At 42.3% G+C, this 27,010-nt stretch overlaps 1 protein-coding gene across 1 annotated transcript in view; it reads right to left on the bottom strand.

Moving 5' to 3' along the window:
- The window catches only part of SOS2 (SOS Ras/Rho guanine nucleotide exchange factor 2), a 55,769-nt gene extending 30,678 nt beyond the window's left edge, over positions 1 to 25,091 (bottom strand). Inside the window, exons 1-6 of the mRNA XM_049829013.1 lie at positions 24,914 to 25,091; positions 11,675 to 11,800; positions 8,413 to 8,544; positions 6,448 to 6,612; positions 5,566 to 5,769; positions 3,891 to 4,034 (exon numbers count right to left, since the gene is read on the bottom strand). Coding sequence (XP_049684970.1) covers positions 3,891 to 4,034; positions 5,566 to 5,769; positions 6,448 to 6,612; positions 8,413 to 8,544; positions 11,675 to 11,800; positions 24,914 to 25,000 — 858 coding nt within the window. The 5' untranslated portion in view covers positions 25,001 to 25,091. The remainder of the gene's footprint in view (positions 1 to 3,890; positions 4,035 to 5,565; positions 5,770 to 6,447; positions 6,613 to 8,412; positions 8,545 to 11,674; positions 11,801 to 24,913) is intronic.
- Between the last annotated feature and the right edge of the window lie 1,919 nt (positions 25,092 to 27,010).

Genomic DNA, 27,010 nt, shown 5'->3' with positions numbered 1-27,010 from the left:
TGAGAGGGAAGTGCTCTAATGACACCAAGGGTTTCAGGTGCAAAAATTGCGGCTCTGGACAAAGTATCTGGCTGTGATTCCATAATATCAGCTACAGCAGGACGGGATGAAAACCTGACTGTACACGAATCTCTGCAGGAATAATTTATGACTGCTCATAGATCACCTGCTCCAAAGCCTGTCAGGCTGTTCCCCAGTCTCTGCAGATTCATTGGGCTGAATCACTCATGAATCACCGGGTTATCCGGTGCTGATGGCACGATGCCCAGAATAAGCTCATACCTCTTTTCACCTTAATGCAGAAGTGCTTGTCAGAATACAGGCTGCAGGATTTGGGAGTACCAAACACCACAAAGGCTCGTTTGAACATTCAGGTGAAGTCTCAAGTCTTCCATTTGCAGGGGTTCCAGGAGATTTCTTACCTTACTCATGGGGCAGCTGCAATTAAACTCTTTGTGGGGAGGAGAGGCACAGAATGCATGCTCTTTTCACATGCAAATTGTAATCATCACTCTCAGCTCTCCTCATCAAGTTCTAATCATTGCTGTCCATTCGCATTAGATTGTATCTCGGAGGGGGGACGAAAGGGGGGGAAGGTTTGGCACTTCAGCAGCAGCAGCTGAAGAGAAATGATTAGACACTCTCTAACTGAACAGGCTGGTTTCCTTAAGCAGAATCTGAATCCAGTTTACAGCCTGGTTGGGGTTTTTTTTGTTTTCGTTTTTTTTCATTTACTCCACACCTGCCTACTACCTGCAAGTGTACCATAGAGGGGTCTTACTTTACAGCATCCAAATTAAAGACAGGGGACAATAATACTGGATATACAGTTTCTCTTTGCCATATTAGCTAAGAAAAAAAATGAACATAAACCTCTGCAGAAGCAGCAAGTCAGCCATGGGGTGTGGGTTCAGCTGCATCCAGAGGTAATAAGCACGAATGGACTGATGGCTGCAGCTGCTCCACCGGCTCGGTCCATCGCTTGGCTCCACGGGACACAAGCAGAGCACAGAGCTGGAACTGCTACTCAAAATGTAATCTTGCATACAAATCTACTGGGGGAGCCAGACCAAAACATATTTATTCTGCACTGTCTTTTTAAACTTTTCACTGCATTTCAGAAGTGTTTTCAGTTTCTTCCACTCAGAGTTTAATCAGTATTTTGAATTTCTGTTGTTTTTTTTGAACGCAAGATTGAAAATAACTGCATTAGGCATCTTCCCCACGAGACTAATAAAAAAAGGGGGGAGAGGGGGCTTACACTTGCAATGTTGCAAAACTTACTGAAACATGGAGACATTAACTTGATGCCCATATAAATTATCTTAATGCAGCATACAGTTCTGGATTGGTGTTTAAACGTTTTGGCCCCTTTTGCTGTAGCGTACTGGTTTCCACCTTTTTTGCTTTGTGGATACCTAAAACTTCTCCTATGAAAACGCAAATACCAGCATAACAAATTTACAACCTACTGATAATAACCTTACTTTATTAGCTGCCTTCTGAAGACCACTTCAAAGTAGCACAGAGACCCTCTGCCCTTGGTTCTGAGGCTCTCCCACCACTAGCTCAACATCACTAAAGAGATTATCTCAGGCAATCATTAAAACACATTGCAGTAGTGAGAATTGTAAAAGTTACTGCCAAAAAAATAAATTTTTTTTTACCAGCAGATTAACAAATATCCATCTCTCGCTCATATGTGTAAGGCATCAAGTTTTTGAATTTCCTCCACATCAGGAAAAAAATGTTCTGTTTTCCCTGTACTTCCTTATCTCAAAAGCACGACAATATTTATGTTTAAACCTTCCAGAGAACTGATGCAGAAAAACAGACAGAGCAGGAAGACCCCAGCTTGCAAGGGTTGTTTGTTTCCAATTATCCTTCCAAATAAGTTGAAGGACCTTTATAATGGAAACACTAAGTGAACAAGCCTGGCAGTAAGATAGGCAGAGCAAAACTTCACTTTCATATCGCTCTTTTAATGATCCCTGTTGCAAATACTCACAGAAAGATGATCTCAACATGTGAGATGATCAAATGAACAGCCTAGTTAATACAGAGCAAGACCTCCTTAATGGAATTATTAAATTCAAACTTACTACCTACATAAAAAGGTTTGAAGAATAATCTGTTCTTCATTTCCTATTTAAGTTTTTCAGTTAATGAAAATCAGGTGAGATTTTTACACATTGAAAAGGATTTGTTTCCTTTAAAGCACAGGATGCCTAAGAGTAGCTTTTGCAATAAACTGACATAGATATGTTTTCCAGGATAGTGCTGTACTATTTCAAATTTTAACTCTTTTTTCAATTTTAATATAACAACTGTTTACTTTGTTTCATTGTTCAAATGCTTCTCCTTATCATTATATAAGCAATTATGCTTTAACAACTTAAGAGCTAACACCTTGTCAACTGGACTTTCCTACTGATATGTCACATGAGTGGTTTACTGAAATAATGCCAGGAAAACTTTATCTTTACAGTATATTTGTAAGATTGGCACATGGGCTGAAGGACCCGTATTCTTCACACCCACAAAAATGTAATCATTTTCCAAATGGTACTGCTGTGTTCATGCAGTCCTCAGATTTTAAAAACTGAACATACGTAAAAGTGAAATGGAAGTTTTATGGTTTATAAACGTCGTAATTTTAAGATAAAACCCATAAACTTCACATTCACCATGTGGTTCATCCAAGCTATTCTCTCTCGGGCCAGAACATCTCATTTGACTTCCTCTGCCATACAGTCAATATGGTTTACATTTTGAGTCAGAAAAACTGGGCTCAATACCCCTCTCAAGAAAAAGCAGACTCCATTTAGCATGTCCAAAGACAGCAAAAACTCCACACCTACCTTGGTAATTTGTTCCAAGAGTTAGCTCCCCTGACAGTTAGAAAGGTGTGGTACCTTTCTAAGCTGAACTGTCCTCTTGCCTTTCAGATACTGCTTTTTTTTGTTGTGCACCCCTCTGCTGAATTCCAGAGTCACTTTCTACTCTATTTTCAGGTCAAGAAGCTACCTATATACCTATCCTGTTTTGACTAAACTGAGCTCTATCTCACTGTAAAGCACTTTCTCAAAAACTTCAGTTTTGTGACTCTCTTCTGTAGCCCTTCTAGTATTTCAATGCCCGTTAAAAAAAAAAAACACCTGCCAAAATAACTGTTAATAATGTTCCAGTACGAGCCACAGCAAATCTGCATGCAGTGTCTTCCCTTATTCCTACTCTTCAGTATCTGTTTTATAGGTCAATGGGTATCGATAGCACTTTTGCTACAATACTGAACAGTAAGTTTCTCTTCAGTTGCATGGCTGTTTTGATACTGCATTCCTTCCCAGAGTCATTGCTTTGCAGAGACATTGCCCCTTCCAGATGTAAAACGATGCATTTGCCTGAATTAAGAACACATTTTGTTTGAGTTAGCTCACTGTCCAGAGTTATGCAAGTCACTCGTCTTGCAGATCTACATCCAACTGCTATGATTTTTGGGTAGCCCTGTGTCTGACACCAGTGCCTACAAAAATCAAAGCACCACTTTCTTTCAGTAAGCAATCCCAGGTAGTTACTTTTCAAATCCACATCCCTACAGGATCATAGCAATTAATTTCCACTCTGAAATAAGCTTTTAGTTTTGTGCTTACCTGCTTCATAGAGTTTCTGTGACGAGTAGAAAAAACACTTTAGCTTAACCTACTAAAGAATGCATAGGGAAGATCTCTGTTCAGAGCTTATTGAAAGGACATTTTAAAACTTCAAATTTATCGGAGATATCAGAGTCATCACCAAAAGTTTACTAAGAAAATAAAACAATCAAAAAAAACCCCAACACCAAAACACACCAAAAAATCCCGCTCCCCCCCCCAACCAACAAAACACCATACCTCTGCAAGATCCTCAAAGCAGCTGCCAGCCAGAGGATGAGGACTACTTTCATCAGTCATTTCAACAGTATCCTCAATCAACCCTAAAAGCTTCACTGTCAGCTCATGAATATCCGAAATGTTGCTAAATATCACATCAATATCCTGTAAACATAAAACTTATCTTAGTACTGTTCAGAATAATTTATTTTGCTTATGTAAATATCAGAGCATTTTTTGTGATGTCTGAACCAAGAGGTAAGTGGAGAGCAGCCAACAAAAAGCTAGGAAGAAAGTTAAGTTACATGGTCTTCCCAGCCCAGCAGGCTTGCCTGGGCACATCCAGCCTTGCACAATTCTCACCCCGACGAAAGAAAGCACACCATCCTTCCCGGTCCGGAGCAGCAGCAGTCCCGGTACAGGCTGTTCAGTGCTTTGGACAGAAATGCCTGGCCTTTTCAGCCACAACTCACAGCTGTTATTTTCCCCTCTGCTGATTCTTGTCTCTCAGAACACAACAGGAAGGAGGCAATTTAAAGCAGCTCCAAGGTCAGATCCTCTAAACCGCAGGTAAAACTTAAGCAGCTACTTGGCTGCCTTAGCAGAATACTACCTGGGTACAGAGAAGAAATTGGCAGCTTCCCTTTCCAAATTCTACTTTAGATTTTTCAAATCGACACATGGCAAACACACCGAACTAGGCAGCCCCTTCCAATGACCTGCATTCTTCTTCTGACCCCTCTGAAACACACTTCTCGGAAGCCTTCGCTGCCCCAACCTTGGGTCTTGACCTCCTGCCAGCGCCAAGACCATGGCAATCTCTTCGTGGGAACGAGCAATCTCAAAATTTCTCATACCACTTCCCATACAACAGAAGAATATTCCTCAGCTCCAGAATATCACTCCCTTCTCCTCCCATCATCTTTGTCTGAATACTGTCCCCACATTTGCACAACTCTCCAATATCCTATCAGCTACTGACGAACCTCCACACCCAGCCCAGCTGTAATGGGACTGTCTCCCACTGCCTCTCTTTTTAAAACTTGCTGGTATCACGTAAAAATCCCAGTTCAGGTTCTGCTGGCCCAGTTCCCTTCTCCTTCCTCCCACAGGAAGGATGCACTGATCTCTCATTATTACTTCTTCTCTTACAAGATCTGTGCTTCCTTTTTAGACTCCAGCATCCTGAAAACAGAATTTGCCACACAAATTTCAATCAAATACTTCAATCATTTATCAAATAGAGATTCCCTTCACAGTCAGTCACACGCTAGAGAATCCAGAGCCAAGGGCTGTTTTACTTGTTGTTTCTGCAGATAGGGGTGCCCTGGGGTAGCTAGCCTTCAAATGTCAATTCAAGCATTCATCTGCACTCACTGCACATGCTGTTAGATAACTGTTAATTTTTGTGTTAAGCAGAAGTGTAACTATTACCTACATGAGCAAAGGACTCTGGCTATTGCCGGCACCCGTCAGGGAAACATGTCCATTAAGCTTCACTCTGAGAGCAGCATTCTTCGTACTATTAATGGCAATTCCTCCATTTTATTTCATATACAGTCAACACTCATTATGCACTGACATACAATAAATCAAATTTAATTTTACCTTCAACACAGTTAATGTAAAATTGATATGTTATGGCTGCTAATGGAGCAACTAGCATTACACATCAATAAGCTATTAAAGGACTTACATTAGGTGTGAACAATTTTCTGTTTGATAGGAAAGCTTCCCGAAATACTTTTATTATCAGATTCAACTCCCGCAGATATTGCCTTTCTTCTGCAATTTCGTTTCTCACTAGGTCATAGTAGTTGAGTTCCCCAGAAGAAGAGGGTTCGTCTTCACAGAGAGAAACCAAACCAATGTCATCCTGATCAAACATATCCATCAAAACCTAGCAAAGAAATTTAAAAAATTATATGCAAGCCCGATTTTTACACTTGGCTCAAGCTCAGCTATTTCAATGTGTTCAGAGAAATCCTTTGAGTTTTTAATACAATACTTTCTGTGATCACTTTCACAAGGGAGTAATATTTAAACTTTGGCAGCAGCAGGCTGGATCAGTTGCCAAAGCCATTTTCCCCTTTATAAGTTAGTACGACCTAGAAAACAAGTTACAATTCATGCAGAACCAACTTTGAAAACAAGGCATCTTGCATAAGCCTTTGACAAAACCCTCCTGATAAAGATAAAATTAAACAAAAATGTTTCTCATTTTTATGAGCATGAAAACTAAATGTCTTTTCTGTATTATAAAGAAGGAAAGCATCATCAGGAGGACAGTAACACAGCTGAGAAATAAAGGACAACATCATTTTCTGTCCTTGCATTGTTCTGTATGAGCTATTACTGTCCCAAAACTTAACAGACTTAACTTAAACTTAAGTCTTTACTGTGACAGGTCTGGCATGAATAAGGAGAGAAACTTCTGCATTTGAATATGACCAATCTCTCCTCTCCTCTCCTACTGTGGATATATCTTCTTAAAAAAAAAATAATAAAAATCACCTCTAGTATCTACCTATCTACCTTTGTATCTGTCCAAAAGACTATTTTAATCCTAACTCCTTACCTTATCAGCACACATTGATACTTTTATGTCCTGCTGGGAGATCTCAAAGTGTCGTATATTGAAAACATAGTTTCCAGCCAGCTTTAAAATATCAGCTGAGATGTATTCTAAGACAGCCACAATATACAGAGAGACATGGTAATCTACCTTATAACCCAGGACCTCCTGCAAATTGAAAACGAGAAAAAAATGCTATTTATTCCAGGAATTCATTCGGAATGACAACTAACACATTGAGTTTTCTACTGAAATTGATCTTGTCTGTGTTGATAATTTACAGTAATGTTAATAAGCAGGGCAAAGGGCATCAAATGGAAATTTGATCAGCTGCCTCAAAGGAAATGCTTGCAAATACATCCTTGTGCTATTTTGCCATATACTGACAGATGAAAAGCTATAGAACTTTCAATAATCCTTCCTCTAAAAATGACAGTCCTAAAAATAGGGTTCCTTCAATGAAGGGACTTCACTGGAACCACTCTTGTACTTAAATTTTAGTCTATATGTATGTTTATTGCAGAACTCTGGCCCTAATCTGGACTCTTCAGAAAAAAGTATGCTTTATTTTGAATTGTTCTTGATGAAAAGTTGTCTTCATGAAACTACAGATTGTACGTTCAACCTGTTATGTACTGTGATCCATTTTAGTCCATCCTTTACTAAGCTATCTGCATCTTGTATTACATAAAATAATAATTTAACAATCAAAGTCTGAACAGAGAAAAACCAGGATGAATGTTGCATGTTCTTCTTATGACACATGCTCCATGTTCTGCAGAGCGTGTACCACATGGCCTCTTATCTGTGACAGGACCATCAGGAATAAGTACAGCTAAGTTCATGTATTTGTATAAGGTAGTCTTGTTCTTACCATATTTTGACGCATCTTCTAAAAATCAGATTCTGTGCCTATGTCCACACATTCATAAACCAGGCTTCATAAAAGAAAGCCGGCGTTGCCTAGGAAGATCTTACTTAATGCCATTTTCTTTCTTAACATTTCTTCCCCTCTTATTAACTGTCACAAACTGAGACATTGTATATAAGCACACAGTGACTACACACCTGAAAAAGTGCTTTAATTTCTGCTTATGCTTGAATAATGTTTTCTCAATGGTGCAACAATGCCACCACTGGAGAAAAGCATTTTTTAAGCTGTGAATGAAACCCAAAATAAATAGAAAAAGAAATACCAAAAAAGAGCAGTGTTTGAATCAGACTGAATCTATTGATTCAGCACTGATCTAAAGGTGATTAAACACTGATCTAAAAATCAGAGTACTGTTTTATCATTAAAAAAACAACAACAAAACAACTCTACAGGGGCACAGCATGAATACATGCTTACTGTGTGACACTACATCCTGACTGTAAGCAAGGAGCTCTATACCTACTATAAGTAACATGATATCTAAGAACTGAGATGGCTGGTCTCCTCCTCAAAACCCACCAACAATAAAGTCTGTATTTGGTCTTTTGTTACACCTTTACAGATCTATTGATTTTAAAACCAAGGCATCAGTGACATTCAACAGTAACTGAAAGGACATTGATACACATCTTAGTTGACAGTATACAAGGAACAGGATCTGCTTGTTTTCCCTTGTTGTATTTTGGTTTCTGCAGCATTTTCAAGCAAATAAAGGTGTCAAAACAGTGCTGCTGAAGTAGGTAAGGTATTTGAGTTTACATTTTATTTATGTTAAAAACTAACTAGTCATATTTCAAAGTAGAGTAATACATTAACACACTAATGTTTAGAACATTATGAATTTAGGGATCTACTTTTATTACACAATATATTCATCCTGTTCTGTGGTAACTCTTTACCCTTTCAGCCAATATGAGAAACTTTCCTAATTTCACACAAATTGAAATGCTTTGAAGGTTATGCTGGAGGGCATAATACAGCTGGGGGGGTGTGGTGGGCAGAAGTAGCAGTCATCAGGTTCTTGGTTTAAGTACCTTTAATAAAGGATGTATTTTGTCCACAGGTAGCAGGAGAGGGTTTCTTCTTTTTCGTTTCTCTATAGCAGACTGCGCATCAGCAATCGCCCACTTGTCTATTGGATGAGGAAATGTCTTTTGAACGCGCTCCTGTCCAAACATAAAGAGTGCACTTAAATTAACCGCAGGAATCAAAGAGAAGTTTAAAAAAAACAAAACACCAAATTACTTCCCCTGTAGTATAGACAATTATCCTCCTCCTCAGTGTTTGCAACACATTTTCCTAACTGTTCTCTCCTTCTTACCCAACTGAGCTTCACTCTTTTCAATAATCCCGAACAACCTCCCTTCCCTAAGCATGAAGAACTCCTTCAAATCTCCTGAAACAGCTCCTGCTTTATGATCTTTACATCACAAGAGCAGCAAGAAACCTCAGCTGAGATCAGGAGCCCAAAATATAAACAACATCAGGAAGCACTAAACATCTTACAGTATAAATGAAAAAAAACCCAACAAGTTGGTATTGTTCCTATTTCATAAAAGAGTGTAACTTGCCCTACATCAGATCAAGTTTATGGCAGAAATTAAAAACAAGTGCAGGATCTTCTAACTGGGAGGAGGGCTGTGATTCATGAAAAAGGCTGGCTATAACACTTTGGACTCCTCAAGCCCACACAGGAGCATCTTCCCCACTGCAGAGCCACTCACAGTGTCTGCAGTTTACAGCCCTCACTACCATGGTAAGCTGTACGCAATTTCAGGCTACTTTTCTATAGATTCACATTGCAACAGCTGCTATAGAAACAGGCGAGATGACCCCCACAACAGCACAAACTGCTTTGGGCAGCAGTCTCCAGCTAAACACGTGCAAGACCCCAGTCGTGCTTTCCATGAAGTTTTCCGGGCTTCCCACGAAGTTCTCCGGGATTCCCACTGCAGCCCCTGTGAGCTGAGGAATTAAATGCTGAAAGAATGAGTCTAAACTGAACTCTGACGACTGCTTAAGTGACTTTGGAAAAACAGGGGGGTTTAAGTTAGCTCAGGGAGGAGCAGCAATCACCTCCTGCTGCACAGCCGACCTCGTGGCCCTTACTCCACCTGGCATTGCCAAGCAGGCACCGTACGCGGTCCTGTGCCGTACGCCCTCTGCTTTGGAACCGTAACCTGGGCCACGAGGAGGCCTGCATGGGTGGTAACTCTTACAGGAGAGATTTTTATAGATGAGCTGAAGAATGAGCCGAGAAAAGTGGTGAAATCTGTGTGTCTCTCTTATGAAAAGATTTTTGCACACATTCTGAAATTTAAAAGGAGGCCTGAGGTTTTCTTTTAAATATTTGCACGTGGCCATTTAACGCTCAACTTTCTGCGTCAGCTGTCTGTGCCAGGTAAACACACGGTGACCTTTCCTCTTGGACAGCAGCCAAAAGCTCTGGGCTGGTTCACCGAAATGAATTTTCCTTGAGATTCTACCAGGAGATTGCCTGCAAAATGGACGTAACGTGGCATTCAGCTGTCCTTCAACTTAACAGTGCACTTCACGAGTAACACACGCCTTTTGTGGTTGAACTTCACTGATTACCGGTGTTTTCTTGGGAACAATTTGAAGGGCTTTTTCTATTTATAAAACCTTTATAATTTGAGATTTTAGACCTTGATCTGCAAATACTTAAGTATAATATTATGCACAAACAGCTCCATTAACTCCAGGCTGTTATGTAAATATCTGCATGATAAACCTTAGAGATCACAGCTCTCATGTTTTCTCTTAACAGCTAAAACCAGCTGAGGAACAGAGCCAAAAACCTTCATTTGTGGATCTCGGATGCCTGCTGGCAGCACAATCTCACCCACAACCCGTAACACAAAACTGAATTCTACTTTCCCTGCTCTGCAAGAGTCTGAACGTATTAACCTACAGAACAATAATGTTTTGGGGAACCTGTTACCACTATTTAGACCTGGCTCTGCATTTTTAAATTAAATAACTGTTGTATTGTCAAGTGCAACAATGTTTTATCACTTACAGCTTTAAAATGCCAGGTATATTAAAATACAATACACAGGATTTAGTGTTTGTTGTGATACTCGTAACCACAGTTCAGAGAGTTGTCAGTTATCTCAGAAGGCTGCCTGTATTATGTGCAATTTTGCACACAGTAATTTGTGGAGCATACACATACCCAATAAAACTATTAATTCATAAGTACACAGGGTAATTTTATGAACTCATGACTCAGAAGCAGAAAGCTACGGAGTTGGTGCGTAGAACAATCAGTGCTATCTCAAACTGTCCTGTGTGTTGAAGGGTTTGATCAGCTGGGAACTGGAGAAAGAACATGGAATTTCTCAGCTCCACGTCTAAAGTTCAAATCCAGATTCAAGGTAGTAACAATCCTGAGACCTATTAAGGGACTATCAAGTTTTTTGCTTTTATTTAGTCATACTATAATCTTTATGCATCAGTATTACAAAATACATTAATCATAAACCAAAATTAATAATTAATGAATTAACTCAACGTTGAATAAAGGGCAATTGCTGCATCTAATAAGAATCTAAAACCCCTCAGGCAGTTATTTTCTAAAAATATATATTTTATTTTTTTTAATTTCCATGACACACATATGGAATATTAGATGAGAACTTCATTCTGGTTTAGGCTGAAAATCCTAGAGATATAGATTGACGTAAAATTAAAACTCTACAGAGCTATAATGGGTCACAGCTACATGAAAGCACTTTCTCCCTCTAGACTGTATACTGAAGTGCACTCCATTAAAGCCCTCATTTTGAAACCGATGACACAAAAGCAGACAGCTGCAATAATACAAGAGCCTCAGTGAGTTCAATAAAGTTCCAGGAACATACAACTCTATTCCCTCAGCTGCACAATCCAGGCCTAACAACAGTAATCTTTCATTCCACTATTTACTTTTTTCCTGTATATTTATGTCAAAGAGCAAGAAAATTTGCAACACCCTTACATTCTTAAGTCCAAGGTATATTTGAGCAGCAAAAATTCTTCAAAGTATTCTGCATTTATAAAAATAATGCTGAAAGAAAAAATTCCCACCATTTCTATTCTGAAGCCCTGTATAGGAAATGAATTTCCAATTAAGCTTGCTCTGTGAAATCTGAATACTGTATAATCTTTTAGCATTAATAGGCTCTGCTCTTCAGATTCACCTTGCTTTAACTTCAGCCCACACTGCTCAAAATATATTAGTTCATCTTAGCGATTCTGCAAGCAAGCACTTGGTTTTCCAGTATCTAGTCTTACCTCTACATCTTGGACAGTCCGTGGCTGAGCAATGCATAGTTTGTTTAGCAGCTGAAGTATCAACTCTTCAATGTAATAGAGGGAATCTTCTTTTGCCGAAAGGTTTGGGTGGACCTGTTGCTGAACCTGTCCAAAAGAGTTAGAAGAATTAGGCGTTTTTTCCATTTAAAGCTGTACAGAAGGAAGAATTGGAAAGAAGAGTACTTCTGTACAGTAGTGCTGCAAATTTGCACACTTCCAGTAATTTCCTGCAAGTTTTCCTATGTAGTTAAGATGGCAATTCCTATTCCTGCAAAGTTGGCATCTCTATTCAATTAAAAACTAAGTGTTTAGCCTTTACGGTGGGGAAGAAATTTCAAGCCAAGGCAGATTTCTGCCAATGATGCAGTGAAGACAATCACTTTTGGTAATTCTGCAGTTATTCATCCACAGAATGAGTAACACACAGTTATGTTACTAACCCCGCTAATGAGCGCTGGGTGACTGTGAACAGAGAAGCAGCATGGACCCACCAGAGGAAAAGACTTAATAAGCAAGGACACCAGGATAAGAGAACTAACCGGTCTGGCAGGGAACTGAATTAATGCGCTGTCAAAACCTGTGGCAATAAAAAACCCACGGCCATGACACGGGAGAAGGGCAGGAACAACTCTTTGAGATGCCTCAGAGCCAGAAAACTAACTAGAACATAAAACACTGTCCGAGGCACAGAAAGAGACATGTGAAATACCTGCAACAGAGTTGGACAACCTAAGGAAAAGCATGAGTCAAAATTCAGGAGTGTCAAGACTAGGAGACGTGCTGTGAGAAAGGCTGACTTCCACCTCCCTTTAACGCAAGGCAGGATAATGCGTTTTATCTCACTTTACACAGATTAATCAGAGCTCTTGTTTCCAAGGCTAAGCTAGACCAGGCAACCTGAAACTGGCAACCTCAGCATGTGCCCACACAAGCTGAAGGGCCACAACTAACTCGCCCAACGTGGCTGTTTTCCTAGTAAAAATCCCCCAAACCCAACCAACAGTCACCCCACCTTAAGAAGAAAAAAAAAAAAAAAAAAAGCACTCAAGAGTGAGTATATGTACTCAGTTTTCCCTGGCAGCCTCTCAATCAGGAAAGCACTAACTAGATCTTAAACTATAGCCAAAAGATTTGTAAGTAATACAATCCAGGGAAATTCCCTACTCTCCCCAAACAAATTATATGTTAATCACCTCAAAAAAGTAATCTTGCATACTCACACTGGCATTCTGTACGTGGTTTCAAACACAAGACAAACAGATCAGTAGTTTCTCAGAGGGAGACGGTAACATCTTTGGGTCAATTCTGATCCTCTGAAATACATGCAACTCCTCCCTCCAAAGACAACAAGTGAGTCCACAAACACTGGGGGGGCTCTGAGGGCTTCCTCCAAATTAAGTAACTAATAATTTCATAGCAATACCTTGGGGGCACTCAAGGTGCAGCCCTGCAGGCTTTTGTAAATCGTGCAAAAACAAGACCAAGAAGGAAGTAAGGTGTCTGGCCGGCTTCCTTCCCTGCCGGCCACAGAGGGAGGTGGGCAGAGCTGCCCGGGAGCCGGAGCCACCACAACGAACCACTCGCTGCTCCATCTCCTGCCATGCCACAGCCCGAAAGAATTGGGGGAACAGGACTGCGCTTTGTCCCCACACCACCACATGAGGAGAGAAGAAGAGCCAGGATGACCAACAGGTATGGAGAAAAAGTGAAGATCCACGGAGCGGACCTCTAGAAGGGGCTGGGCTGCTGCCGTACATCTTCAACATTGGAGCAGCAGAGACGATGACCTGGATGGAGAAGTCTACCAACACACTGCCCAAAGACAAGGGAGCACAGACAGGGACCACATGCACCCACGATGGGAATCCAAATGTCTCAGGGGAGAGGGAAGAGGGACACACTGAAAATGTGAAAACATACACTGGTGCTGATTGTACTGGAGCTGAGAATTAAGGGATTGCACAGTGGTGGTGAAGACAGACTGCCAATAATGGGGGCTCCTATGTGATACCCAGGGAGAGACGCCCGCCCAGGCAACAACACACATTTCTAGTGCTTAATTCTGCACTGGCATCCTTCCTTGAAAAGCGCAAGTGAAGAAACACATTAATAAAGCTGTTGTACGCTAAGAGAGATGGGAATACACATTCGGCTTCTAATCCAGCTGTCCAATCTTGTTATAGAGTTTCTGTATAGCCCTGTAAGTATCATGTAGTTTCCTGCACCTCTCTGCTTCATATACCTGTTGCACAGCTGACAGGTATACAAGATTGAGTACTACTGAAAGAAACAAACAAAAAAAACCCTCAAGAAAACCAAAACCACTCCTTGAAAACACTTACTTAAGACTGCAGGTTTTCAACAATAGTCAGTGCATTTCATGTTCTTCCTGAACAGGAGAGTTTAATTCACAAAACAATGGAACACCAGGAAGTGTCAAGTTAAGGTCCCGCCACGTATCTCTTATACGAGCACTACTACAGCAAAAGCGTTAGCTAGCTAAGTAGGAAATAAGATGAAATTGTATTTTGCCCCCCAATGAACCCTTAATGATGCTCCACAGAAATGACAAGAACAGGAGCTGTAAGAAGATGAGCAAGGGGAGCTGTGCTCCCCTTAAGAGGAGATGGAGAAATCCCATTTACTGCATCAGATTGCAGCCATTCTCCTCTCACGAGGGTCGCTCACTTTAAAAAGAGACATCTCTGCTGCAAAGAAAATGCCTTCACTTGTAACTAACTTCAGTTCACAGGTCTAAACAGTTCATGCCAGACTTTCCTCAGCCTTCTCAAGACCATGTGGACATCCAACAAGGCTGAGGACAAGTAGAGAAGCATGCAGCCCTCTTCAAACCCTGGCAGAGAATCTCAGCTTCATACAATGAACACAAACAAAAGTACTGGAGTCAGTTTTGCTTCGAAAGGAGCAAAACTGACAACAAAGCCCACCATTTCTTGGTTGAGACAACTCTTCCCAGAGGATTTAGAAATGGGCTTCCATTTGAAAGGATACCGCCTGCAGCATCGCAGAAAGGTCCCAGAGGCACTCATGCACTCCCTGGCTTTAAGAGAAGTTATTTTGACATAAGTGCCATTATTGAGAAAAAACAACTTCATAGAAAGACACTGTTTTTGATAGCAAAACAAAAAGACAGTTATAAAAGCCATCCACCAGCTGATCAAATCAGATGCCACTGTATCAAGGACAGGACACTTAGTCTTCACAGTATTCACCCAGACCCTGACTGAAAGGGCTGGAAGAGCAAAGAGAGACTGATAAAACACTGAATGTACGGAAAGAAGTAGGAGGAATTTCTGAGGACATGTTTCTTACAGAAGGTACATTCACTGACTTCAGGTTCAGACTGAAACATCCGAGCACAATTTTACTAGCTGGCATGGAATAATACACCATAGCTAACACAGGGCTGAATTTTGGTCTGGCTTGTAACTGCTTCTTTTAAGGGTCAAAATACCTAAACCTACAACATGTTGCACTAACCAGCAAGAGCTCTGCTGCAAGAACTCTAAGCAGAAGGTATCAGAGAAATCAGATTTTTTAACCTATTTTATCTCCAAAACAACCCAAGTGAAGTGCTTGAAGTCATTAAAGAGGGAGATTAAGATTACCAGGACTACTTTTTACCATCATTCATATAGGATTATTCCTTCACGAGCTGTTCCAAGGAACAGAAATAACAGACAAGAGTCCCATAAGTGTGGCATTTAAACATGGCCTTAAGGCCTGTCTGGGGGACGTGCTTTTATTTTAGATGGGAGTTCCTAAACTGCTCTCTCCCTTGCTCTTCTTTACATCTCCCTACTCTTCCGCCCCTCCAACACGTGCGTATTTGATGAAAATCCAGCAGCATCTTCATAGGGGCCTCTCCTTCCTAGGGCTGTAGCCTTCAGCAGGGCTTGCTGAGAGCTCGACTGCATCTGTACAAGCAGCGGCTCAGGAGGTGACCGAAAAACCCCTTAAAGGTAAACTGGGATCTTCCCCTTGGTTCCTCCCGCGAGGCAGGTCCTGCACCATGCCACAAAAGCTTCGAGAAAACAGGCAGCTGCAGAGATGAAGTCAAGCTCAAAATTCCTTCTCAGTGAGATGTTAATAGTCCTTACAGGCCCCTGGGAAGAAGTCTGTTAAGAAAAAATGGGGAGGAAATCTTTTCAAGAAGATAAACGGTATTAGGACTAGAAACAAACTGATCTTATTTTTCAGAGCTAATGTAATGGCAGGCTTAATTTTGAACTGCAGGAGACCTGGCATGAAGTCTGAATATCAATAATATCTGGACTTGGGGAAATTTTAGAAGTCCTGAGCATAAAAGCAATGGTCAAAGGGTTGTACCTGAAACAAAAAGCAGCTGAGGAAAATATTAAGAGTCAAAACTGCAAGTTACTACCTTTTAGCCTGTACTAATGAGAAAGAAACAGCAGTTTGGTTATACTGCCTAAATATATTTTTACATAATACATGTATTTTGGTAGTAAAAACAAATTCAGAAAGCTCCAGTTGTTCCACAGTAAGCCCATGAGCAAAACAAGAGATTGTTCATTAAAAAACCAGAACAAACAAACAAAAAACACAACAGAAAAACCCCAAACCCATGACATGCACACTGAGTCTTTAGACAGCGTATACCATCACAAATGTATCAATTCATATTCCTGAAAGACTAGACATGTTGTTACATGGCACTTCTCTACTTACATTCAAAACAACTACATTTTCAGAAAACAGAATTCCAGTATTACCTGTGATTTCAGAACAAGAAGTTTCTCATTTAAAAAACGCCACCACAAAATCTGTTCACATGATAGTGTAACATTTTTAAGCTTACTATGCTAACAGGATAGCTTAATAAATTGCACGTTAAGTTTGTAAACTGTTTGCAACAGAAACTACTCATTCCCATTTTCCCACAGAGACCGATTTCAACTTCGAAATTATTTACATTTTACATGCCTCGTAAAAACACAGTTATACTAGATCAGTGGACAAGTAAAATTTTGCAAGGCTGTTTGTTTACTTGAGGAATAAAGCATATAAATTTGGGAGCAATAAAAATAATTAGAACATAAAAGTTAAATATTTACTATCACAGGCTGGTTACAATCTTGCCAACACTTGTCAGTATTTCCATACACTGTGTTCAAGGTGATGAAAATGCGTCACTGACAAAGAAAGCAGCCCTAGGATTACCCCGTACCAAGATGCTGAAATCTGGGAAAAAGAAAAAAACGAACCTGACAAAGTCTGGTTTTAGGTTGGGTTTTTATTCCTTCTTATCTTTTCTCTTCTAAAGATAATGCCTGCTCCAAAGACTTTTTTAATTCATCTGGATGATACTCCAGAGGAAGAGGGGAACCAGATGTAGTAACTTGAAGGCCTGGGATGCTCTTATTCAGTGAAAGATGACAGCATTGATATTCCCAATTTTCAAGCATAATTACAGCATAATTCTTTAGAAAGAACCACAAAGATTTAAATACTTGAAGAGATATCCCAAATAAAAATGCACTGTCAACTTTTTAAAAATAACTGCACTAATTTCTAACTTTATTTCCAGTACAGCAATTTCTAGATGGCACATCTTTCTTAAATCAAACTAACAAATGCTGATAGAGGAACAGTATGAAGTAGTCTCTTAAGCAAAACAGAACTTAATAATTTATCTACATATGACATTTTAGCTTTTTCACTGCAATTCTAAACATTTGATGCATGGTTAGCAAAATAAAGTATTTTTATAACACAGTAACTGAGCTATGAAAAGCGTTTCAGGTGCAGACCATCCATCAGCTATCTGACCTCAAAAACACCAAATGCTGTTAAGTGACTGCGTACAGGCGTGATTAAACAGTCATCATACACCACTACTTTAGTGTAAATATAATTTTTTTCCATCTTCAGCTATTTACATCGAAGACAGTTCTAAGACCTACTGGGAAGTCTGCTTGCTGCAGACAAAAACCACATTGATAACGGCACAAATGCTACTAAGCTGATGCACAGTCGGTTGATGAATTGTAAATCTAATGCAGACCACCATCCCTCCCACCTTCTTCTGCAATAAGCTGCAGTACACCTCGATGACATTCGGTGGAAAGGACTGGTGGATCGTGGCGGGCACGGCAGCACTGATTTCATCAGGCTTCTGCTAATTACCGCACAGATGGGTTTCCTCAAAGAGCTGCCCACTGGTAGTTTCTCCTGCTGGCACTTCCCTACCATGCCTCACTTCTGCTGTATCTACTCTCAACTACATTGCATATTTTGTTTCTCACATCATCTTCACAGTCGCTGCTTTTCTACCCAAACACACAAAATCTCCTTTCTTTAGTTGATTGTTTCCTTTTATACAGAGTCAAAGAGAAACTAAAACGTGTATGTTTACACGTATGCAAACACATATATTTTAATCTTAAAAATGGGTGGAAAATTAAGTATTTGAATTTTACCCATCCATATAAAATGCTTTGTTTAAATTGAGATAAACCCTGAATGAGGTAGGCACAGCCTCTGCCCTATGACACAGAAGGAGAACACCACAGTTGGTGTGGAGATCGCTGTGCACACATCTTTCTTCAATGCTAACAGTTTCTAACTCTCCCCAAACTCTTCCACACATCACTTCCCAGAGCTGACAGCTGCTCTGGACTCTGAACCCAGCGCCCACCAGCTCCTTCTCCCCACTTTTTACATCACAGCCTTCCCAAGAACCACCGCTCCCTCAGGTAGACTGAATTATTCAAACAGGCCAGTAACTTTTCAATTAGGTCTTTAGAAGATTTAAAAATAAAAATTAATTCATGAACAACACAGGCCAGCAGAGTGAGTTTTAAGATTATATTTTAAGTGAACAAACGCAAAGATGCAATAAGAATAAATGGCGAAAGGCAAAGAAGATACATTCTACTTCAAAAAAAGGCCAAACCTTGAACTTGGAGACAGTGAATACTGTCAGAATCATTTCTTTGTGAACCAGATGGTAACTGAAATGACATAAAAAAATTAGAGAGGATAAAGAGGCCATAAATATGGGAAAGAAAGATGTCCTCAGCACTTTTTTTTACGTGACTAATCTGCCAAACTCAAGGAATGGCAGCACACCACTCATCTGAAAAGCCTGGCAGAAGGGGAATTGGTGAGGTAATTATAAAAGCAAACAACAGACTCAACAGCTTCTCCAGAGGAGATTAGATAATGCACTGTGCAAAGAGGAAAAGAGAGGTGAAAAACCAGGGAGTGCAGGAGAGGTGGTGGAGAGAGCAGACAAAGAAACACAGCAAGAGGCGAGGTCGTTCGAGTGGGAGAACACGCGTGAAATGGGATGAGAAAAGGAGAGAAGACAAACTGCCCGGCTCTCCCATCGCCCGGCTCCGGCAGCATGCGAAGGGGCAAGATGACCACACGTGAGGGGGATAAAGGCACAAGGGCCAAGTGAATCGCTGCAGTCAACGGTGCAGTCTGGTTTTTCTTCCTGTGACTAGTTAGCCTGGCAAGTCTTTAAGCCAACGCAAATGCTAATTTCCATGTTCCATTTTAACAACACAGGTAGGAAGTGTTTCTTCTGCTACTGCTGCCAAATTAAATTACACTGTTCTTACTACTTTTAAACACCTCGGATCTAAAAACTACCTTCATTTCACGTCAGTGGCTGCAAAAACGCTCCTCTTACCATTTGCCAACTGCAGATTCCAGTGACAGTACTTAAGCTAAACCGTGTAAAAAAAGGCATGAAAAAAATAGGATTTAAGTAAAAGGACCAGTCCCCTTTGGTTCCAGATTTTATTTATGATAGTAAATATTTATGCAAGAACAAAAAAAGCCAGTCTACTTATAAGGGACTAAAACCAACCTATAATGATACCCAACTGCTACCAGGAATAAAAAAAGGTCTGGAGGAATTAGCTTATTGTTTACAGAAGGCTTGGTAGCATCCACTACACAGGGGCTTGCCATTCCTTTCCAGACCTCCAGCCACCCCTCAACTCTGAGCACAGTGTTGCAAGGCAAAAACGTGCTTCAAACTTGTAGGGTCTAGGTATTTCACAGGTAATTAAGTATCACCAGCACTTCCCTTATTCGCCATTCTCCGGAGCTGAGGCATTCATGTTTGTAGCAACTGCGAATCTGCAAAGGTCCAGGCTTCAGGGCTCAAATAAGTTGTCTTTCTTAGAAGTCAAATGACCTAACAGATTTCAAACCTAAATATAACTATTCTTTTAAAACATCATAACAAGCAACTTAACAGTTGAAATTATAATGCACTAAATAATAAGCCATGCTAATGAAATTAGGATGCATTAAATAATAATCCATTATAATGACACTATAACGCATTAAATAATTCTAACCCAAGGGGGCCTGATCCTGCAACGGAAACCATGCAGGCAAACTGCCCTCAACAGAGCAGTGAAGAAAATGGGGCAGCCCTTGCACATACCCTATTACTGACCAGAACCCTAACCATGCAACCTTACGCAAGAGCTGTGTCATTATACATTAACTCCCACGTTTTAAAATATAGAGAAGCACTGAATTAATGTAAACTTCAAAAATGTCCTCAAAATGGCCTTTTATGTTTCTGTATGCAACATTTGCTAAGAATAAACCCTTTAGTCATGCTCTAGAAATTTGATGAGTAGTCCAGAGCAATAGTGGAATTGTTTTAGAAAATGCAAATAGTGTACAGTGCCATGATTACACCAACATGTGTAGTGCCTGCAGAAATGTATTAACTGTTTGACAGTCTCTATTTGTAGATAATGGAGAAAAGCAAAACAATAATACCTATGAGATGCTTGTGAATGTAATTTAGAAAAAAAATTCAAAGAACAAAGCAACTGAATACACAGCTCTTGTATACAGAAATATATTTTTAATTTGCCAGTGGGTTTTTAAGAGCACGCACAAATGATAATGCACACTAAGAACACACATGAATATTTTAGGGCAAATTAATCCATTTATATAGATCCAACAACACATTCTGCATTATTTTCAAAAATACACACTAGTTCTATGGAGTCACCCGTTTCATTTTGAAAACTCGTTCCAAATAATTGGGATAGAGGTTCATTCCAGGTAGCAATGGAAAATGATTGGTGTCAATGATGCTTTCAATTAAAATTCTGAAAAAACTTTTATACAATGCATATCCAGTACATTAAAACTGGGACCTTCAGCCTGTTGGTGGCAGTTAGACTCAGCTGCTACCACCGAGATGCGTGCATGATTTTCTTAGGCTGCCCTCTAATCCCAGTCTAAGATTAATAGATACAACATCAAAGCATTGACAACAACCTGCAGAATCAATTCAGTTCTGGAAAGTTTCATCTGGAAGAAAGTTGACAGTCAGCAAGAACAAGCTTTGGCACGGGATCCATGCTAGGAAACCCGGTTACAAAATTCAGATGCCAGCTTTAGAAACAGGTTTCATAATTTGACATCTTTCCCCACAAAGGCCATCGGGCCAGGAACAGCTAAAAACAACCAAACCAAAACAAACCCAAACAATAAACACCTGGAGAAATGGAAGAGGGGGAGAGAGCAAACTCCCCAACACCACCCTCCCCTCCAGCACCCATCCACCACAGGAGAAAATCCCCCTCCGCAGAGGGTCCCGGTTTTATCAGAGAAGAATCTGACCAGCCGTAGCAGGGGGGAAGCAGAAAAGCCCCTCACTAGCAGCCCTCCAAAATAGCACTGCCCCGTTGAGCACCAGCTTTAATGAGGCTGCCAGTATCAACATCCCAAGGATTCAAACCCAACCAACCCCGACAGCGGGGCGTTTGAAATGCATGTGATTTCTGCTGGAACAGCTGCCTGCATGCTTCGAGAATTATTCAAAGAGACACTGTGATCCTTTAATAACTAAAGTCAGCTCCTAGATTAAAAGCCTTTATAAAGCTTAGACTGTAGATCTGTTAGAAGTGATTTACTTGCTACAAACAGCAGTTCAAGTAACTATAACCTAAGCGACCAGATAAAAATACTGTTTTCTTCCAATTCATTCACTTTGACCGGACTTTTACAACAAGTTTCATTATACTCGCTTCCTACTTAGGTTTCCAGCACAGCAACAGAAGAAAGTGAAATGTTTTAGAGTAAGTACATGGTTGTAAATCTACCAGCTGGAAAAGAGGCAATACAGGAAACTGCTTTAAAATTTTCAACTTACTAGATTCCAAGGTCCTAAGTAAATAGTGATATAACTACTTAAAAAAACTATTTTAAAAATCTGGTTTAATCTTGCCATTTAGCTTTGGTTTTTTTCTTAAAACAACTCAAACTGGTAAGTACAATTTAGCACTCTCTACTAATCTTAAAGACGTATGACCGCTTAAATGCATACAGAATACTGTTCAAAGGAGAGATTCTCTTTTTTTTTTTCCACACATTGAAGAACTGATGTATTTTACCATTTTTCCCCCAGTCATGAGTTAAGTGTCAATTGCATAGAATTAAAGTAAATGCAAAGGTTTAAAAGCTAGGGTTGATAAAAAGAAGTGACCTTAAACTTGCTGAATGCATAATGAAAGAGACTAGAGCTCTTCAAAGCATGTTGTGGACTTAAAATTCGAGAAATAAATACTATCTGTTGTTAGTGAACTGTACTGGCTCGTCATCCAGCTCCGCATCTTTCTGTATTTTAGAATTAAGATTTCTCACACCTTAACATACGCAAGGAAAACCAAAAACTTTCCTCTTTTTCTGCCACCAGTTTGTCTTCTTCAAGAAATGTTCATTAGAAGAAAAAGCTTTCAAGAATGGGAAATAGAATACTATCTCTGCACTTGCAGCATAGCCTGCTGTGATGAAAACCCAGCTCAGAAGTTCAAAAAACTCTTCCAGGCATTTAATGAAAAAGTTTCTGAAGCTCAGACTTTCTTTAAAATTTTCATCGCAAAAGCAACTTGCCTGAAACGATCCTATCTAAAATTGCTGACAAGCAGACATTTAAACCTCTTCAGAACGAAATTGCAAACTCTTTGAAAACTGTGGTAACATTTTATAAATGCTGAAATGAACACAAAATCTGATGGTTTGGTGCACACTTTGGATTTGGTGCCACACTTTTTAGCTCTCCTATAAATAACAGAAATGGTCTCATCTCATTATCGAAGTGAAAATGCGAGATGTAAACAAAACCACCCACAAATTTTCTAAAATGTTCTGGTTTAAAAATCTCCAGTGTTCATATTAGGGCATTTGATCTTTTAAAGAATATATTAAGCTTGACAGCGTCTCCCTAATAGCCTGACTGCAATAACTGGAACAATGATACAGTTTTGTTTTGACTCACTGATACTGCGTGTTCATAAAAGAAATGCACATTACAGTAGGATTGCTTCATGCTGAAGGGTGGGTACTGCAGACAAGGAACTTTCCCAGGAAGAAAAAAAACTGTCTATAAGCAAGTACAAATTTTTACAAGCAGTCACTGGTATCATGACTTTATTTCCTCTGGTTTATAAAGTCTAAGTTCCTGCTCTGTTTCTTTTCACCAAACCCAAATGTAGAGAGACAGTAAGAATTGGTAAGAGCAGCGTTAGTCCACCAACTTTTGCACTATTGTATTTTAGAATGATGAAAACTTAAAGTTTTAAAGAAATCCTTTTCATCAAACTGAGCTAGCTATACCTTATGTTTGGGTGGATGCTGGTTGGTGTCAAGGTGCTGGTTTATGTCAACCTCCAGTGATCAGGAAAAGAGCATGGCATTCTCTAAGCTTCCTGAGACACACTGGAAAGCAACTACTAGGAGGAAAAGGAGATTCAAGAGTAAAGAGTAGAAATCCAGGACTCTTCAGACAGGCGATTAGTGGTTTTTACGTTAGCCACAAGACTACTTAGCTGCCTTCAGCGGCTTCTAATACAAGTGACACAGGGACACAAACCAAATGCAAATCTTTGATTCTCTCTTTTTTTTAATTAAAGAAAAAATAAAAAGAGAATCATTACTCTACTCCATCACTAAATCTGCTCTTGGAAAAGAAAGACAAAACACCACTCACACGAGTGCCTGCATTACTTGTATTGCGGTACAGCCCAGCACCAGAGATCCAGATCAGCAGGCCATTATGTTAAGAACTATATAATGGTCCTCAACCTTCGTAAGGGTAGAAAGCAAATGACACACAGCAGAACACCACCACTCCCTCCATGCCCCACCAGCCTCAATTTAACCCACTCCCTCCACTATTGGGGGTGTCCTACCCAAGGGTGACGGGCTGGGGACTGCCCTGCTATGCAAAACGCATCATAAAAAGATTAATTCCTCTCCCATGACAGGCTAAGCGGTTTCCCACACAGTTTATCTTGTTTACGCAGTGGGCAGTTGTTTCTTAAGAAAACAGAGGCTGACTTTACCCTGCGCCACAGCTGTTTACTCTCTCACAGAAATCTCATCGACAACCCGGTGTTAGAATAACCAGCGGGTCAGAAGCACCGCAACTGGGTGGTCAGCAAGGGAGTCTGGTTCGGGAAAGGGCCTGGAGGAGCCGTCTGGAGAAATGCCGCGGGGAAGGGATGGAAGGCTGCTCTTCCACAGCACATCTCCGAAGCACACCAGTAGTGTTTCTCAGCGGCTTCAAACCGAGCGGCCCAATTAAGAAGGCAGGGACGGGACTTTTGACGGGTGAAGGAGGAGAAGCAAGCCTCTGACAGGAGGAGGAGAGTCTGCTGGGCACTCGTCGTCACCTGGCAGCGTCTTCACACAAAGCAGCACCGAAGGCAAGACAGGGGAGCACGGGCACCGTCTGGACGTGGGCTCGGGCAGCCTGCCGTGGGTGACCCTGCCTGAGCAGGGGGTCGGCAAGGGGACCCCCGGAGGTCCCTTCCAACCTCCGCCCCGCCGTGACCGGGCTGCCGGGACGGGCGAGCACCGGGGTGTGAAGGGACAGGACTCAGGAGGTCCCGCAGGAGCCAAGGCAGGGCAGGGGGCACCGTGCAACCAAACGGCCAGAGGCCCCTGCTCTGCCCGGGAAGAGCTGTCGGGGCTACGGGCATCCGCACCGGAGGGGCGAACCGGCTCCCTAAGCGGAGCCCGGCCCCAGCCGGGACGGACACCTGCACCCACCGGCGGTGCAGCCCCAGCACCGGGACCGGCGGGGAAGGGGCGCTCCCCGGGGCCGGGGGCCGCAGGGTGGCGTGAGGCGCAGGTGCCACCCGCCCCCCCCCCCCCCGGCCCAACCGCTGCCGGACTGACCTTGCGCAGGGCGGGCACGAAGAGCCCCCGCCATTTCGGGCCGTTCTCCTCGCCGAAGAACTCGTACGGCTGCGGCGGCGGCTGCATGGCGCCCGTCGGCGGCTCCTCCGCATCGGGGCCGCCCGCCTCGCCGCTCCCCGCCGGCTACGGCGCCCGGGGCATGGAGGAGGAGGGGGGGGGGGGGGGGAACGGGGACGACGACGACGACGGGAAGGAGGGGACGCTGAGGGGAAGGAGAAGCCGCCGCCGGCGCTCGTCAGGGCCGTGCCGGGCCGCGCTGGGCTCTCGGCCGCCGCTGCGCTGGCTCCTCACCCCCCCGCCCGGGCGGCCATCACATCCGGCGCGGGAGGGGCCGGGCTCCGGGCCGCTCGCCGTGAGCTGACGGGGCGGCGGGTGAAGCGCCCTCAGCCCCGCTCGCTGCGGCCCGCTACCGCCGCCGCCCTCCGCGCGCATGCGCGGCCGCCACCATGCTGCCCTCCCCCGCCCACTACCATAGCGCCCCCTGCCGGCCGCGCCGGGGAAGAGCCCACGAACCGCTTCCCGCCCCGCGGGGCAGAGCTGCCTCTCTCCACAGCCGGCACGGCTGAGGTAAATTAATTAATCCGGAGTCCGCGGCGGCGCGTCGCGACCCTGAACTCTTCGGTAGCCGCTTGTTGCAGCGAAGCTGGACACCGCCCTCCCTCTCCCGCACGACCGGCTGCGAAGGCTCACAGCAAGTCACCCTGTTCCTTCTCGCCCTCCGGCCCCCTCACTGCTCCCCTCTTCCCTCAGGGGAACAGGCAGAACCGCCGTCTTGGGTGGGAGAAGGCACCGGCAGCAGCTGCGGTGCGGTTCAGTGACCCGCCAACAGCAGACTCCCTACCTAGAGGCTGTTTGGGTTTTTTTTTTCTCCCTACCTTGAGGCAGTTTTCATCCCTACCCCAGAGAACACGGGCTGTCACTGTTCCCTTCACCCCCTGAACAACCGCTCCGGCCAAACTTTCCCTCGTTTCCCTTCCGATGGCATCGTATTCAAATCGCACACCTTCTATACCGCTTCAAGACTTGTCTACAAAGGGAGTGGATAAATTAAATCAGGGAAAAAAAAGTGCCTTTCTGCCAGCAAGAGTGTGATCCTTTGTTATGACAGATTTCCCGGAGGAGACGGGCGCTTGCAGAGGCAGTGACAGCTGCTTTTTGCTCTGTGGTCTTAACCTTCCTGCTGCATCAAAGCAGCCTGGGAGGTTTCCAGCAAAATATTTACTTCTGTGGGAAGACACTTGTTCATCAAACCCAAACTGTGAGCAAAAAGAAGAAGGTAATCCCAAGTCCAACTTCGGGGTAACCGTGGTGAAATCCATGAACCTGCAGTTCGGACAGCCAGGATGCTCCGTCGGGAAGCAGACGTTCCAGGTTGGGTGAGCCCCTCATCGAGCGCTTTATCCCCACCTCCGCAGCCCCAAAACGCCCGTGTTCTTCAGGATGTGACAATCCTCTGTTCTCCAGGCAGCCTGACCTGCTCCAAGGTGACCAGACACAATGAAGTGCCCTGAAGGAGCTCGTTTGCCCAAGAGCAGCCATCCCATAAGCCATGATACGGGGCACCATATCATTTCTTTGCAATGTTTTAAAAAAGATATAATATGCCATACTCTTCCCAGAGTTTAGGACTGACCTTACAGGACACTTTTGGGGAATTAACTGTGTTTGTCCAAAGCTGTCCTAATGCATTTATTCAAAATTTGAAGAATTACCAATCCACATGCCGCTACAGGTCCAGATCAGGCTTAAGACTAGTTCTGTCCACTGCATACATACGGGTGTGAAAAAAAGCTTGAAGTGTGATAAGCACAGATAAGATACAGGTACTTTAGGAAGACAAGTTTGGTCATGTGTGTCCCCCTGCCCCCAATAAAGTAATTCCTATTATATAGAGCTATATCCTGCCTAATTCAGATGAGAATTAGCAAATACCAGTGAAACTTTTCTGTAAGTCAGGAGAAATACATAGATCTCACAGCAATTAAAAAAAACCCACCACGCTATTTTAATCATAACAGAGAAAGGCACAGTTATCAAGCCATGCAATGGAAAATACATCCGTACATTTTCACACTT

Source organism: Accipiter gentilis, chromosome 25 (assembly GCF_929443795.1).
Source record: "Accipiter gentilis chromosome 25, bAccGen1.1, whole genome shotgun sequence".
NCBI classification, from domain to species: domain Eukaryota; kingdom Metazoa; phylum Chordata; class Aves; order Accipitriformes; family Accipitridae; genus Astur; species Astur gentilis.
Note: the sequence above shows the minus strand (reverse complement) of the source record. Positions and strands in the feature narration are given on the sequence as shown.